Source organism: Asterias amurensis, chromosome 5 (genome assembly GCF_032118995.1).
Source record: "Asterias amurensis chromosome 5, ASM3211899v1".
Lineage (NCBI taxonomy): Eukaryota > Metazoa > Echinodermata > Asteroidea > Forcipulatida > Asteriidae > Asterias > Asterias amurensis.
Window position 1 is genome coordinate 22,353,350 of NC_092652.1, and position 18,771 is coordinate 22,372,120.

The following is an 18,771-nucleotide window of genomic DNA, read 5'->3' on the forward strand; positions in this document are numbered from 1 at the left end:
AATAGTGAGCATAAATGAACATTGTGAGCATTCATTGCTTACGTAGGCTACGTTTGTGTCACTAATACAAAGACATATTTCTGGTTACAATAGTGATGTTAATCACAACCTCTGTGTATTGAGTTTTCCCTTATTAAGGCCGACTATATTGTAGACCTGCTCACAAACATAATAATAATGCTTCTAAAGAGTACACCACTGAATACTGACATAAATGAACATATTATGTATTCATTGATTACGTAATGTTTTAGCATTTAAGTCACCAACACAAAAAAACATTCTGGTTATTTTATTGTGTTGGTATAATAGTATTGTAAATCACAACTTGTGTATATCGAATCGAAGCAATCTACATTTATGCAATAAGTAAAACCATGGACATCATAAAGGAACAACAACAGTTTTATATAATTATATATTGAGAACAAAGACGATACACGGCCGTGCACGGGGCATTTAGTTACACACAGTATAATCTTTAAGAAAGGTTTATGTGAGGCAATCCGTTTTATACCGCCTTAAGAAAGTTGACATGTTTAGCCATGGAGGTAGGATTAGCTAACTTTAGTGCCGTGAAATATAATGTTGTTGTTGTTAAGCAAACTGCTTTTTAAACCATCTCGTTTATCACCACCGGTAAAGATAATAACTATGACAATGTGCGTTTGAACTGAGTATGCTACAATAAAGTGATAAGTGAATATGTATTTGAAGCATAAACTTGTAACAAGAAATGCGAAAACTTATTAGAATTATTTTAAAAGCATTATTACATGACTATTAATTACTTAAAGGCAGTGGACACTATTTGTAATTACTCGAAATAATTATTAGCATAAAACCTTACTTGGTAACGATTAATGGGGAGAGGTTGATAGTATAACACATTGTGAGAAACGGCTCCCCCTGAAGTGAAGTAGTTTTCGAGAAAGAAGTAATTTTACACGAATTTGATTTCGAGACCTCAAATTTAGAATTTGAGGTCTCGAAATCAAGCATCAGAAAGCACACAACTTCGTGTGACAAGGGTGTTTGTTCTTTCATTATTATCTCGCAACTTCTATGACCGATTGAGCTCAAATTTTCACAGGTTTGTTATTCTATGCATATGTTGAGATACACAAAGTGAGAAGACTGGTCTTCGACAATTACCAATAGTGTCCACTGCCTTTAAACAGTAGTAAGCCACGTACGTTACTATTCTAAACAAATTATTCTAAGACCAGTAACACATTATGATACGACAGTTTACAAGTTGACTAGTTTGTGAAATAAATCAGTGATCTATCGATAAAATAATCATTCACGTTCATAGCTATAGTTTTGTATTGAGAAACGCTTCAATTACAAAGCCATGCATGTCCGTCGTTGTACATCCAATGTAGTTAAATAAAGGTTTACTTTGTGATCTAAAGTCTCTGAAAGATTACCATGGTGTTCCGTAACATGGCGTTCCGATATTTTTACCTGAACACCTCACATGATCTCAACAAAAGCACTAATTTTACACCTTAATTTAACCATAGCACTAATTTGTACACCTTAATTTAACCATAGCACTAATTTAACACCTTAATTTAACCATAGCACTAATTTAACACCTTAATTTAACCATAGCACTAATTTAACACCTTAATTTAACCATAGCACTAATTTTACACCTTAATTTAACCATAGCACTAATTGTACACCTTAATTTAACCATAGCACTAATTTATTGTACACCTTAATTTAACAATAGCACTAATTGTACACCTTAATATAACCATAGCACTAATCGTACACCTTTGTACAACTTTGATTACCGATTAAGCTTACTTTTTCACAGGTTTGTTATTTTGTGCTTTTGTTGAGATACAGCAAGGGCAAAGACTGGTCTTTGACAATTACCGATAGTGTCCACTGTCTTTAAGTCGTTTCATGAGTTAATATGAATATATTTATGTAACCTTTTTGACGAGTTATATGTACAGCGGCAGTACATGGGCATGTTCCCTCCGATGGTGCATTTGATCTTTTGAAATAGAATATAAGAATTCACAAAAATATCCCTTGAAAATATGTATCTATGTATAATGTCATGACAGAACACGGTTCACTGGTTTGTACAACCGACGTTTTGACTCCACACAATGGCGGACCGTATGTTCCGCTGGCTGGTTGTACTTTCATAAGTAGATCTTTGTGTTTGAGTGTATGCATCTATATACTCTTAATACAAAATATAAGGAGTGATTACAAATAACAACATTTTTTGAGGTTTTGAAAATAAATCACTGAAAATAAATGCGTTCGAATTTTCAGCTAACATTTTAACAATTTAGTATTGCTTATCCGGAGAGTCGGTAAATCTACGTAAATTTTACAAAGAAAATCCTTATAATGGAAACCTAACAACCGTTTAATATTTTAGTGGAAACAACCAGTGAACAAAATCAAGTTGAATAAAACATGCCATGCCAGAACCGAGACAAAAAAATATACATAAAGTCATCTAGTGGGCCATAAATATTCCGATAGGTCAAAATTACCATACCTACAGTTTTGCCATGGAGACTATTTGCGGAAACTAGGACATTAAAATTGTAGTTTTCATACAATATTTTTGATATATCACAAACACGCTATAAGACATCCGGTAGCTTTGCCTCTGTCACAAAATAAGAAAAGACAGGAAGAAGATGCAAAACAACAAAGTTTAAGACGGCACTTCAAAACACAGAGTTTTGATTATTTCAACGTTTTGTAAACACCAATGGAGCACAATATTGGACCCTCTATTGTTCTCACGGAAAACTGGACGTTAGCCTGAACATCAGACGTCACACTTCGAGGCTCGTGAATATAAAGAGAGTGGCCTAAAGCCTAGGTCAATTCCCTTCCGTATTGACCTTTCACCTAGAAAAGAAGGTACGCAGACGGCCGAAAATGCAGCTAGCAAACATCACCTCGGACCAATCAAAACAGAGATATGGAAAGATAATACGTCACTGCACGATATCCAATGAAATCACTGGTTCTGAGACAGTCTACTGTGAGGTGTGGGTCTGGTGTGTGTTTTCTACTTAAACAAAAATGAGAACCATGTTCCATTTTTCTTCTTGCCTCCGCCTGTCATGTTGGCTTCGAATTGTTCGAACGGATCATAATTTGCATCCTTCACTTTCCCAATGATATCTGCCTCTTTTCGCACATCTTCTAAGCCATGGACTCGGGCTTGCCAGCCAGGTTTACCAGAGCGTGTCTCAGATTCAATCAGAAGATCAATGTATTCTACGGTGCTTAGAGGGTTTGGCTTCAGTGCTATCTCTTCCAAACGTGTGACGCTTTTATGCACTTCGGCTATTAACGCAAACACGACCTTCCGGACCTTCACCAAACTTTCCTGGTGTTTTTTTATGACTTGCTGAACCATCAATTTCTTTCCAGATGCATCTTTGAATCTCGCCTCAATCTCTTTGTACGTCTTCTCTTCTTCCTCTTCGTAGAATTCGAACCTGTACTGCTGATTGAAATGCTCATCCCATTCGCACTTCCCCGGGCACGCAGTACAGACCCCATCTCTCATGGCTGAACAATGGACTTTTTTTGCATCGTCTGCAATGCCACATGGGTAGTGACAAGTGAAGTGGCATTTGCTGCAGTTGGTTATGTAGTTTCCAGTTATATCTACTTTTCTACTCTTGGGAACCTTGACCTTGACCTTGAAATCTTTATTTGCTGTGATTTGCGCTTCATTTTCTACCAGGACTTGTTGCTCCTTTCTGAGAAATTCGTATTTGCAGTTTCCTGCCGTGATCTGAGACGGAAGACCTTGGATTGCAGTCTCAAGATGCTTTCTCTCCTTCAACACTTCCTTCGTAAGGAAGAGACTTCGCGCTTCAAGAGTCCGCACATTTCCGAAGAATGCATTCAAACTTGTGGATCCCATGTCCCAGAACAATGTATCAAACTTTCCATCATCCTTTCTATTAGACGTTTTATGGCCACCCTGGTAATTTGGTTGTCTCACTTCAGCAAAGAGGCCCGAATTATTGAACTTAAACAATTTCCCTCTGAAGGGGAATTTTGCTTCTTTCAGTACAGCCATAACAGGTGGGTATTTTTGGTCTGCAAATGTTGCAAGTACAATGATGTTGCCGGCAATGTCCTTGCCAAACACCGACAAAATGGCATCGAAAACATACTGCTGTGTTTGCGTTAAACGCACAATCGAAGCCTGGACAACAAACCCAATAGCATCAATGTGATCGATCCCGTGAGACTCTGCATCTAAGAAAAACTGACGGATCTGGTCAAAGATTTCCTTATCTCTTTGAATGCCACGAGTATCACCGAAACCCGGTGTGTCGATGATGGTCAGATCGTAAGGCAAATGAAGGTTTTCGTCCATCAGGGTATACGATGTGATAACCTGTGTCTGGCTATGAGCTTGTAATGATCCGTTTCCTTCACCGACATCAACCACTTTGAACCGGTATTCATCCTGCCGCTCTACTTCCAAGATGTAATTGACCATCGCGTTGATCAGGGTGCTCTTTCCTGAACCTGTGACGCCAACAACCATGATCACTTTGTGCTCTCTTTGTATCTTAGATCCTTCACCAAAGCTGTAACTACGACTCTGGGACTTCTCACACACCTTCCTAAGAGGCAACTTCAAGATGGTCGGTTTTCCGGTATTCGGATCACCAGGTTGAAGTATTTTTGACGATTTAATTACATCTTCCTTGATGAGTTTGCGGGTCGTACACTCCACCTTGCTTACTTCACCTGCCCCCGCGTTCCCACAAAAGCCCAAAACTTTGATGCTGTAGCGCGTTTCAGATTTGACTCCCTTGATAACAAACTTGCAGGAAGAATCGTCTGTCTTCTTTCTTACTAACCCGGGGTCGTCATCGCTGCTATATTCAACCTTGAAGTACTTCACTTCAGCACCACCGACAGTAGGCTTTGTCCACTTGATTTCGATCTGTGATGTTGACACCTGCTGTGCTCTTAAACCACTTGGTGGACCAGCAGGAAGCGTAGTGAAAGGAACACTAATGGGACTATGTATCATCTTGGGTTTCTTACCCTTCTTCACGCTGCAAACTAGCGTCACTCTTGCCACGTAGTTAGTATTTGGATCTAAATCGGAGACCAAACAAGGTCTGGCTTCAACGATACCTTTCTCCTTCTGCAGATTGTCCTCCCACCAACCGTCCTTAGATTTTGTAGACTGCTTGCGATTGACCACTTTGCGGTATTGTATGAAGTACTCAACTAGCTCTACACCATGTCCTACAGTGGTAGGATCGGTCCATGTGGTAACAACACTTGTTGATTTGATGTCACTAACTGCAGGTTTTCCTGGTTGGCTTGCTGGACAAGTTGTACAATGATCGCTAGTGGTACTAGGTGGACTCTTGATGCCCGATTCGTACAAGGCAACTACCTGAAATGTGTAAGTAGTATTTGCCTCCAGATTCTTAATTTTGAACTCTTTCTTGGACGAGTTAATATCGATTTCTTTGGTCATGTTTCCCGCTTCCATCAACTGTATGACGTAGCTTTCAACGATTTCATCCTTCCCCATCTTCCCAGGCTGTCGCCATTCCAGCAGGACACTGGAAGCAGTCACGTTTCGGAACTCAGGTTTCTCAGGCGATTTCGCCGACAGTGTAGTTGCCACAGCACTTCGCTCACTCGCTGGGCCCAGACCTGCCGAGCATATGGCACTAACTTGGAACCGTATGGACTGGTTTGGTTCTAGGTTGTCAATCATGACTTGGGTTTCCAGGCTCTTTGTTTGTATCTCTTGAGGGTCACTTGTTTGATCATTCTGACCACGAAATACCTTGTACTTGACAACGTATCTTTGAACGTTCGACATACCATACTTCGGTTCAGTCCATGTCAGATTTATCGAGTATTGATCGATGACGTCACACTGGGGCTTCAAAGGCTGACTTGGTGGTTGAAAGTCCTCTTGAGTCAACTCGCCTTGCTCAAATAGATTCACTATTCCGCCGATTCTAGTACCACGTTTCCCTTCTGCAGATCCGGAAGAGTGTTCAAATCCGGTCTCAATGAATTTGGTGCAGTCTTCTTGTTGTTTGGTGCAGTCTTCTTGTTGATTGCTTTCAAAGAAATCAGCAAATTGTCTTGCCTTCAGCCTCATCTCTTTCATGAAGGACGTATCGTCATACCATTGGCTATCTTCGTAATGACCACCTTTTCTCTCTGCGATGTACTCGGACAGCGCCCTCAGGTAACCTTCCTCTTCCCCTTTCAGTTGGAAAGTAAAGCAAACCACGTTCTCGATGCCCGGGTCAATAAGAATATCGTCCAATTTCTCACGAGAATTCACGATGTCTACGTCTGGGAGAAACTTGACGTAATGTCGGACAACACTCAACTCTTTGCGCTTACTCAGTACCCAAGCATCGAGTGACGTCAGATTGAATGGTGACGAATCAACATCCCGGAACATGTCCTTGATGCGCCCCTCGCCATCACTTCCACTCCATATCAGGAGCAATACGTGTGCTAGCTGTTTCTTGTAACTTGATTTGTACTCCGTCAGTAGCTTTATGAAGAACTCAAACTTCTCTTTTAACCGGGGGAAATTCGTGGACAACGTGTCGTTCGCCATCTCACGGATTCTCGTCAAACAATCATCTATACCTTCAAGGAAAGTCTGAGCCTGTGCAGGTAGACTGTCACTTACAGCGCAACAAACCCGAGCAGATCTAAGATCTATCTTGCCTATTGGATATAAAAATACCTTAATCGGAATGGCTTTCGCCTCAGACATTTCGGCCAAGGATGACAGAAATTGAACAACACCTTCAACATCTGCCGGGTTGCGCTCAAGGGGCAAGTCACTATAAACCTTCCACCGAACGTGTTGGTCCCAACCGGCAGGAATATCGTCCTCTTCTTTGACATGGGCTGCAAGTTTGTCCACTAGGTCAGTTAGGATTTTTGCAGCATCTTCCTTTTCGTCACCCCCACAGTAATCAAACACGATAAAGGTGTTCGACCCATACAAAATTGACTTAACAACATGAGTGGCATAACCATATCGTGCTAACAGATCAGGGATTTTGCTTTTCAGATTGGATTCTAGTGCTTCCTGTGTCAAACATTCAAGTTTATTGATTGTGTTGACATGCAGAGTGAGTCGACAGCGACTGTCTAAGGGCTGTCGATCATGCAGATACTCTGCAGCCGCCTCGGCCTTAACTAATCCCCCTAGTACACCTGCCTTAAGGGAAGCATCAAGACCTAAAGCCATTGATTTGTCATCGAACGAATTTGACCGAATTACAGTGAGATTTAATCCCTTCTGTTCCACTACTTTCAGTTGATCTCCTATGGTTTCTTTGTTAATGAATATGATACTAGTGGTAATAGCCTCATCACTACGGACGTCGTACAATGTGCCTAGGCGCAATGGTCTACCCAGAGTTGGTATCTCCAGTGTGTCTGAGAGGGATTCCTCCATGATGGTACAGCAGCCTGCACGCAATAGAGTCAATATCAAAACAGAGAAAACACCAATAAGTTCCACTCTTGTAGATGGAAATTTGCATTGGGGATTAATAATTTTGGTTGTACCCAACATAATACACCGATATGTGTAAGCACTGTATACTCAGTACAGTACCGAGCTCTGTGGAAAATAATCACAGGCATAATACTCGGGTGGGATTCGAACCCAAGACCTTTGCAATTTGAGAGCATTGTCTTTCCAGCTAGACTAGACCCGTGAACCTTTGACACAGAGCTGGGGAAAGTACTACAGTGCTAACACACATCCGTGTATGGGTACAAACACAATTAACGCATAGGTGCAAATGGCCATCAAGTCACTGTAATACAATGCAATACAATACAATACAATACAACACTATACAATATAATACAAAGGGCATGTGTATACCGCTATGTCGTTCAGATCACATTGTAAATATAATACAAATAGCGTCATCGTTACGACATGATACATTTTTGTAAAGTAGTGTTTTAAATTGAGTACAACAAATTCAAGTTTTACAGACTGCCACGCTGATCACTGACAGAATGATGGACTGTAACAAACAACCATTTAATAGTCATTGTACAACGCAAAAACAGTGTTAAGTGTTTTGTCAACGAATGTGAGGTTGCTCAATTTGTTTAAAACAAGTCCTTAGCTTTATTTCATACGGCTGCACACATTAGCTATAAACAAAAGAAAATGCTTAACTGCAAAAAAATGTTGTTAAAACTTACACTATGAGTGTAAACATCACATGAATATACACAAGAATAAACATTAAAGGAACACGTTGCCTTGGATCGGTCGAGTTGGTCTTTGAAAAGCGTTTTTAACCGTTTTTTATAAAATGCATATGGGTAGAAAGATGTTGTAAAAGTAGAATACAATGATCCACACAAACATGCCTCGAAATTGCGTGGTTTTCCCTTTACCTCGTCGACTAACACGTCGGCCATTTATGGGGGTCAAAATTTTGACTCCCATAAATGGCCGACCATGTTAGTTCGCGCGATAGAAGGAAAACCACGCAATTTCGAGGCAAACTTGTGTGGATCATTGTATTCTACTTTTAAAACATCTTTCCAACCATATGCATTTTATAAAAAACGGTTACAAACGCTTTTGTTTTGACCAACTCGTCCGATCCAAGGCAACGTGTTCCTTTAACACCATAGGGCGTCAAAATAACACCAATGCAAATGGCTAAGCAAACATTAGTGTTATTTTAACAGCCTGTTGCGATTCTTTCTTGGTATCTATGTGACAACATCCATGGTGTCAATTTGAACAACCCGTCTACCAGAAAAGCGTTGCCAGCTAAATATTTTACCATTTTGACTGATTTCCTGAACATTTTGGCAAAGCAGAAATATTGTATAAAGCAACATGTTACGCCTAGGCAGCTCTATGAAATTGGGTCCTCGTATTGGGTACAGGTCAACTCGGTCCCAAGTCAACTCGGTCCCAGTCAACTCGGTCCCAGTCAAGTCGATCCCAAGTCAACTCGGTCCCAAGTTAACTCGGTCTCAAGTCAACTCGGTCCCAAGTCAACTCGGTCCCAAGTCAACTCGGTCCCAAGTCAATTCGGTCTCAAGTCAACTCGGTCCTTCGGCCAACCTTAATCATTACAGTACATAAAATAATTTAAAAAACATCAAGTTAATGGTTTTTAAGTTATTTTATTGTACTGTTTAGATATTATTTATAATTATATTACGTGATAATATGTATTATGAACGTGTAAGTTTACTTATTTTTTGTTTTCAACCACCCTTATTGGGTTTTTAGAATTGTTGTATTGGTAGGCCCATGCCATGGAGTATGATTTTGTTTTATGTGCATGGTGTAGGTAAAGTTTTGTTTATTATTATTATTTTTAACAAAACATTAATTTCCTCATGTTTGAGTTCTCAAAGTGAAAGAGTTGCACACTCATCTCGTTTCACGTACAAAGTCAAAGGAAAGGACATAGTTTTGTTTTCAATTCTTCAAAGAACTTTGAATCAGTCAACCATACGAGTTGACTGGGACCGAGTTTACTTGGGACCGAGTTGACTCATAAGCCTTGTTTTTGGCAATTTTGCATTTGAAAAAAGAGTCTACACCTTCATTAGTCGTTTGCGAAACCTTTTAACGCAAAAACAACCAGTGTGGGTCTGAACAATGCCGACGTTATAAAAAATAAAAAAAAAAAAAAAAAAAAAAAACGGTTTTAGCCATCAAAATTTAGCAAAGTTTAGAGTTGTCGAACTCACCAGTGAGCTCTTTCAAAAGCTCCTTAGTCAGATGATCCGTGTAGTTGATCAGATTTTTCTGGAACAATAGGAAAGAAGAATCACGTAGTTTACCTTTGGGGTTTAGAGTAAGGAACATATCTATCCCATGCACCCGTTGCAATTTCAAACTAAATGATAACGGGCTGGTCTGATTTTATTGGTATATTTATAAACTATTTACAGCCTTTTCTGTCTTAAGTTATTTTAAGGAAACATAAACAGTCTAATAAAGAACGATGTTCAACCACTTTTATGAACAGACACTGATATAAGGGGCAACCTGTAGTTTTATAACGGTGGTACAATTAATATATTTCCTATTTATTTTTACTGTTCCTTTTATTTTGTAGAGACACACGTTGCGGCTATTTTATTTAATTGTAGTTTAATCGAAGTCCTTTTCGACAGTAACAACACAAGCTTTGACGTACTTCCGCCTATCAAAGCCCTTGTGCAGACATGGAACGCAAAATGCCAGCATTTTGGGTCATTCCTTTGTTTACATTTTGACTGCAGTTGGCGATTTGTGAGTCAAAAGTGTACATTTTAAATTAGGACATAAATTGATTTTTTTGTCTTTTTTTGTAAATCCTGAAATTTAATATGCAAAATGTTGAAATTGCTTTCTGTGGAATTACGTAACACTTACCGGCGCGGCAGGTTCAAACACTTGACATGTCTGTGTCTGTGATTTGATTCGATATTTAGGCCATCCAAATCTAGAAACAAATCTGTAAATGAGAAGGATAAGATCCTGAAAAAAACCTGTTAGGTGAGGGTAAACCATTAAAGGCAGTGGACACTATTGGTAATTGCTCAAAATAACTATTAGCATAAAATCGTACTTGTTAACGAGTAATTGGGAGCTGTTGATGGTATAAAACATTGTGAGAAACGACTCCGTCTGAATTTTTGAGAAATAAGTGATTTTCCACGAAATTGATTTCGAGACCTCAGATTTGGAACTTGAGGTCTCGAAATCAAGCATCTGAAAGCACACAACTTCGTGTGACAAGGGTGTATTTTCTCTCATTATTATCTCGCAACTACGACGACCGATTGTGCTCAAATTTTCACAGGTTTGTTCTTTTGTACATAAGTTGAGATACAGCAATTACCAAAACTAGTGTCCAGTGTCTTTAAGGCCGAGTCACACTGCAGCGGTAACGAAGACGATAACGATCAAGACTCAAAGAGAACGTATTCTATTGGTTGAATTGCTCCACGCAGAATACGCCCACGCTCGTTCAACCAATCGAGGGCATTTATTGTTAACATTATTGTTTTCGTTCTCGTTATTGAGGCATGTGTGACCGGTCCTTTTACCCGGTTTATCGAGTACCGGAGAGTTTCATCATCCCGTATCCCGCAGCGAGGGGTTATGTAGACTACTTCCAATTCCTGTATTGAGATGAAACTACGTTTCTATTAACGCCATATGCACATTTTCCCTCTTGGGGATTTTTCAAAAAGGGAAAGGAAGCAAAAATTCCATTTTTTATTTTACAATAAAGCCGTTATGCACACCTCCCGCATTGGAGAATTATTTTTAAAAAGCGTTGCAGCGTAGCCTACTATTCCAGCCAGGAATTGGTAGTGTTACAGTACAAAACCGCTCGCTGCACTTAGTCTCTTACTCAAGCCAGGAATTGGCCATTTACAGTACAATAGCCTTCACTGCGGTGTATTTAAAATACGCATCAGGCACCGTCAATAATACACTGGTTGTGACTCACTTGCATAGCTCGCATACATAAATCCTTGTCATTTTTTGATTGGTGGGAGACGCACCACGTGTCATTGTTGATTTTGTCATGTATTTACTGTTACAGCAGAGAACCAACGCACATGACTCAACTTACATATGGGCCCTGGTCGGGTATCGAACCAGGGTCACCTTGGTGAGAGGCGAGCGCCCTATACGCACTAAGCCAACTATGCAGCCAGATCTGAGTATCCTGGATTTACATGATCTTTCTGGAGTATACTACAGACCTAACATTCCTGAGTATACTGCATCCGACTTGTCCTGACCTATCTGAGTATAATATTATAATGCAGACCCCAATATTTTGAACTTCCTGCATCTGACCATAGAGCAAGGAATAACTGATATGGCCTGACTTTACCTTTCCTATACATTTATTACTTTACATATACTATTCTGTGTTAATGCACTATCCATTATTTGCCTATTCCTTTTATCTTACGGAAATTCCCTTCTTTGATTTGCAGTTTCGCAATACTGTACCCTGTTTCCGTATGACTGTCATTAGGCCTACATTGGTCAGTTCACTGACGTTCAGTGAGTTAACTACTGAAGCAGGGAAGCTACTGAAGCAGAGAAGTACATACCGATTCACATACCAAGTTGTATAAATAGACCAATCACAATGATACCAAGGGGTCCGTCCGCCCGCTGTATACCATTCCCTGTTATACCAAGGTGTCAGCCTTTACCCTTTCCGTATATAAGTACCTCATTCCCAACTGAGGTACGCTGTATATCAATCACATTATACCATGGAGGAAGGAATAGAAGGAGTAACAAAAGAATACCCTGACAATGCCCCCGTCTAACCAGTGGAAAAAGATAGGAGACCTCCAGCTGGACGGCCGATTAACGAGCAGGATTAGATTTCTTTGTACAGAACGTGTGGTACCGCTGCTCTGCACCGTTGCCTTCGTGTGAAGTTGAACCATTGGAGACAAGAATTGTGAATACACACGTTTTCATCTACCATTTGTGGTGTTTCACTGAAACATCATGGCATATTTTTTCATTTTTTTTTACTTTCCGGTCACTAGCGGTGATTCAAAATTTGGGTATCAGCTCACGAGGGTGGTTGGTATTCAATTGTGTTTTTCGATTTGGTGAGCACAAGTGTACACAATTTTTATCAGGTCTCAAAAAGTTGTTTTTCTGTATTATATCCATACGACATACGACACCATGGTTGAGTGAAGAACCAAGTGCGCACGCGCAAACTCACATACGCCAGGTCGCCCATTGTCTGTATAAGGTATGTCGGTGATTACGAGGTGTTGTTAAACGACCGCGGTACCGCACGTTCGACTTTTGATGTCCCTTCGTTCGAGCTCCTTCTATTCCTTACTCCATGATTATACCAAGGTGTCCGCCCTCTGTATACCAATCACGGTATACCAAGGGGTTCGCCTTTTTCTTTTTCCGTATATAAGTACACACCCATTCCCTTCATAGGTAGACGCTGTATGTCAATCGCGGTTATACCAAAGTGTCTACGATAACGTGTGGCAAGTTGTATATAAATCAATCACAATGTTCCGCCATACCCATTCCCAGCATAGGTATACGCTATCACAGTATACCAAGGAGTCCGCCTTTTCCCTTTCCGTCACAACAGAAGTACGCTGTATATCAATCACATTATACCAAGGTGTCCGCCCTCTGTATACCAATCACGGTATACCAAGGAGTCCGCCGCCTTTTCCCTTTGCGTCACAACAGAAGTACGCTGTATATCAATCACATTATACCAAGGTGCCCGCCCTCTGTATACCAATCACCTGTTGGCCTACATTCTGTGAAACCCCCTTCTACAAAGTTGAATATTCTACGCCATGGACGCCATTTAGACCTGATTGCCTCGTTCTGTCCAACAATGAACGAATATTCTGGAAACGACTCATTCTGTGAATTGAAGAGTCGAATCTTATATGGGCCGACGTATGACACGTGACGTGTGTTCCACCAATTAAACGACAAGGATCATTCAACAATGCTACTTTAGAATACTCTTGCTTTGGCCCTTTTCGAAACCACGACTTCGGCTTTAGATTTGGCTTCAGGCTCCGTCTGATGCACTGAGCACGTACGCAAAGCACGCGCACTTGTCAAAACAACCAAGGGGCCAAGGCTTCCAAGCTTGCCTGAGCCGAATCTGGAGCCGGCCGAGGCCGTGGTTTCGAAAAGGGCAATATGTGTTGCGACACAGCAGGGACTCTCATCTCCCGAATGAGAAATATTTGCCAACAGTTTCGGTATTTATACACAAGGAGGAAATAATTTGTTTTACAAGATCGATAGACTGATCTGGGTTTTTTATTTTATTTTTATTCAGCCCTTTTTATTGTTGCCTCCTCCATACATTATCGGCAGTACAGCAATACCATGGGATGAGAAAGGAGGAACGAAATTTGACACTCGTACAAACAAAAAACAATCCTCAAACATATGTATTTAAATATGCATCAGACTTTCGTAACGCTTGTTATTAAGAGCTCCCCTTCTTCCCTCCCTTCGCCCCTCCCCCCCCCCCATCCCCTGTCCTCTTACTCTCCACATTTCTCATCATGCTCCTTACCTTTTGGTCTAGATCTTTACTCATTTACTGAAACTATCTTCATATTATTACACTTAGCCAAAAACAACCCAATGCCGAAATTAGGGGGCTCATGGGGCACCATGTTTTTTTTCTATAGGTGGAAACTTGGACTTAGACATATCACAAGGGTATGTATTTGTTGTATTGCCAGAAGATAAAATCTAACCAAACGTATAATACACAGAGAGGTTCCTTACCTTGGATGTTTAGTGAAGGTTCGATTCTTCAAGGGATTTGAGAGTACATAACTGAGAAAATCTTGAGGAACTCTGATGGCCTCCTGGCATCCGATGGTGGATGCACACTGTGGCCTCAGCGGTTATCGTGTCCTTTTTTTTAATCCCGCACCTACGTCACACGCAGACAGCGATTTCACATAACGAGAATTCCCCCTGTGAGAAATCAACGTTAGGCCTATATCAGATTTGATTCAGCAAAAGTGCTTTCCTTGTGTTTCTTGTTTTGTTTGGTTGTTTGTTTGATGTTTGTTTATTGGAGGGGGTGAATGGTTAACTTTTTAAAGCAAACATGCCCATATTTATCTAGACTTGTGGACAAGTCGTTGAAATGTTTGACGCAATGATAGATTTCGACTCTCTACTCCCTCTGTGAATTTCGCAACACAAGGCGATGTTCTCGAAGGACGCTGTCCACGCGAGGGAGTACCGACTGCTCACTCGCGACTACGGTCCATTCGGGCCAATTAAAATAAAAACATGTTTAGCGTCTCCGCTCGCTTCTTTTTTTAGAGGCCGCCTCCTTGTTGTCTTTTTTCTTCAATGGAAAAAAACACCTTTTAGCAATCTACTTATCAAATAATTGGGTCTCAGAATTCATCACTGCAATAACCTATCTTTCTGAAAGTTTGTATATACTCAGCGCCTTGGTAGATACGTGTGCTATATAAGACTTCGATATTATTATTATTATTATTATTATTATTATTATTATTATTATTATTATTATTATTATTATTATTATTATTATTATTATTATTATTATTATTATTATTATTATTATTATTATTATTATTATTATTATTATTATTATTATTATTATTATTATTATTATTATTATTATTATTATTATTATTATTATTATTATTATTATTATTATTATTATTATTATTATTATTATTATTATTATTATTATTATTATTATTATTATTATTATTATTATTATTATTATTATTATTATTATTATTATTATTATTATTATTATTATTATTATTATTATTATTATTATTATTATTATTATTATTATTATTATTATTATTATTATTATTATTATTATTATTATTATTATTATTATTATTATTATTATTATTATTATTATTATTATTATTATTATTATTATTATTATTATTATTATTATTATTATTATTATTATTATTATTATTATTATTATTATTATTATTATTATTATTATTATTATTATTATTATTATTATTATTATTATTATTATTATTATTATTATTATTATTATTATTATTATTATTATTATTATTATTATTATTATTATTATTATTATTATTATTATTATTATTATTATTATTATTATTATTATTATTATTATTATTATTATTATTATTATTATTATTATTATTATTATTATTATTATTATTATTATTATTATTATTATTATTATTATTATTATTATTATTATTATTATTATTATTATTATTATTATTATTATTATTATTATTATTATTATTATTATTATTATTATTATTATTATTATTATTATTATTATTATTATTATTATTATTATTATTATTATTATTATTATTATTATTATTATTATTATTATTATTATTATTATTATTATTATTATTATTATTATTATTATTATTATTATTATTATTATTATTATTATTATTATTATTATTATTATTATTATTATTATTATTATTATTATTATTATTATTATTATTATTATTATTATTATTATTATTATTATTATTATTATTATTATTATTATTATTATTATTATTATTATTATTATTATTATTATTATTATTATTATTATTATTATTATTATTATTATTATTATTATTATTATTATTATTATTATTATTATTATTATTATTATTATTATTATTATTATTATTATTATTATTATTATTATTATTATTATTATTATTATTATTATTATTATTATTATTATTATTATTATTATTATTATTATTATTATTATTATTATTATTATTATTATTATTATTATTATTATTATTATTATTATTATTATTATTATTATTATTATTATTATTATTATTATTATTATTATTATTATTATTATTATTATTATTATTATTATTATTATTATTATTATTATTATTATTATTATTATTATTATTATTATTATTATTATTATTATTATTATTATTATTATTATTATTATTATTATTATTATTATTATTATTATTATTATTATTATTATTATTATTATTATTATTATTATTATTATTATTATTATTATTATTATTATTATTATTATTATTATTATTATTATTATTATTATTATTATTATTATTATTATTATTATTATTATTATTATTATTATTATTATTATTATTATTATTATTATTATTATTATTATTATTATTATTATTATTATTATTATTATTATTATTATTATTATTATTATTATTATTATTATTATTATTATTATTATTATTATTATTATTATTATTATTATTATTATTATTATTATTATTATTATTATTATTATTATTATTATTATTATTATTATTATTATTATTATTATTATTATTATTATTATTATTATTATTATTATTATTATTATTATTATTATTATTATTATTATTATTATTATTATTATTATTATTATTATTATTATTATTATTATTATTATTATTATTATTATTATTATTATTATTATTATTATTATTATTATTATTATTATTATTATTATTATTATTATTATTATTATTATTATTATTATTATTATTATTATTATTATTATTATTATTATTATTATTATTATTATTATTATTATTATTAATCTCACACGACAAAGATCTGCAGCTGACAAACATCACCTCGGACCAATCAAAACACAAATATCGAAATCTTACTCTCGGTCGTCTGCCGTAAGCATGCAGTGTCATACTTGCATTTAGTGTTGTTTTCAAAACAAAACGTAGCTCTATAACGTAAATACACTGTTTTGTTTCCAACAAGTTCCACACTTTGGTTGGATATTTTGTGTGACATGGTTATAAGTACAGTAGCCATTTGTCTTTGCTTTGCATTTATAGCTGTCCAACCTCGGTTGGCAAAAACCCGGGTTGTGACGTGTCAAAAGAAAAGTTTATACAGGGTGCGTTCGACTAGCTTCCCTGTGTCGACCCCGCGGTGCTCACTCGGGTGAGCCCCAGACAAGAGCTAGTCGAACGATCACTCTCGCCCTCTCGTGGTGACGGCGTGCACCTATAGGCCAGCCCCAAAAGGACCCACTCCACAAGCAGGGTACTTGGGGCTGACCCGGGTGAGCCCCTGGAATGACGTCAAAGCTATTCGAACGTACCCGGGGTCGATCCAGGGAAGCTAATCGAACACACCCATAGAGACAGTTTCATGTCACAGAGACGTCGAACACCCATACACATTATAAATGATTGTGTATGGCTCAATGGTACACATCTGCTATACACAAGCTTTACCCGAATCATTAGACATAACAACTATTTTTTAGTAGTTGAGGAATTCAAATTTAAGCGCTAACTTGTGATTGAGCAAGTTATTGTTACAGACTTTATTCAAATCTCACTAACAAAGTGATTAGTGTTTGAAAAGAAGAGGGATATAACCTCGTTTATTTTATCTTCATGTGTGTGTGTTGCAATTGTGCGCATTGCACCAATCAACATCCTGAAAGAAACGTATACAGGTTCATCAGCCCACATCTCAGCGGTTTCGAATCAGACCCTGGTTCTTTAGCAAAAGAGGTAAATATAAGGAGCATGGTATACTGTAAGGAAAGGGACGTTCAGGATGAGGTAAAAACAAGTCACAAGTAGGCAGTTCTTTTGGGGGGAAGGGGATGGGGCTGAGTGTACCGTAGGACTTACGTCTCGTAAATACAAATGATAAGTTACAACTCTTCTGGTCAGAACAATAATGTTATAGATGGCAATCTCATTTTCTAAATGATCAAAAGGTCATTAAATTAAAAGAGCATATACATTTGAAAAGATAAATAAAAATAAACGAATTAATGATTTACTAATGGAAAATGAATGAAACGTCCATTTTTTAAAGGCACTGGACGCGTTTGGTAATTGGTAAAGTCTTTAAATATTAGACTGAGAATTACCTCTTTCTCAAAAACCAGGTTTACTTTGAAGGAAGCCGTTTTTCACAACAATTAACAGCTCTCTCGTTACCAAGTAAGTCACTTTTACGTTAATAATTGTTACGAGTATTATACCATTAGTATCCAATGCCTTTAGGGATGAAAAAAAGAACCGACGCGACGACCTGTCTATATATGAACTGACTTCTCTTGTTATCTTTAAAACATTCAGATTGCGACACTTTGTGGATAAAGGCCCTGTCACACCACGGCGTATCGC

General features: G+C 35.9%; 1 protein-coding gene across 1 annotated transcript; it reads right to left on the reverse strand.

Annotated features, from left to right (window-relative positions):
* Positions 1–1,550: 1,550 nt before the first annotated feature.
* On the reverse strand, positions 1,551–14,462 carry LOC139937418 (uncharacterized). Its single transcript, XM_071932555.1, has 4 exons — positions 14,372–14,462; positions 10,457–10,538; positions 9,787–9,844; positions 1,551–7,509 (listed from the first exon to the last, which is right to left on the reverse strand). The coding sequence occupies exon 4, from the start codon at positions 7,493–7,495 to the stop codon at positions 3,065–3,067; it is 4,431 nt and encodes a 1,476-aa protein (XP_071788656.1). The 5' UTR covers positions 7,496–7,509; positions 9,787–9,844; positions 10,457–10,538; positions 14,372–14,462; the 3' UTR covers positions 1,551–3,064.
* Between the last annotated feature and the right edge of the window lie 4,309 nt (positions 14,463–18,771).

Bases quoted from the DNA above. Each gene is read 5' to 3' on its own strand.
- LOC139937418 (XM_071932555.1), bottom strand. From the start codon at position 7,495: ATGGAGGAATCCCTCTCAGACACACTGGAGATACCAACTCTGGGTAGA.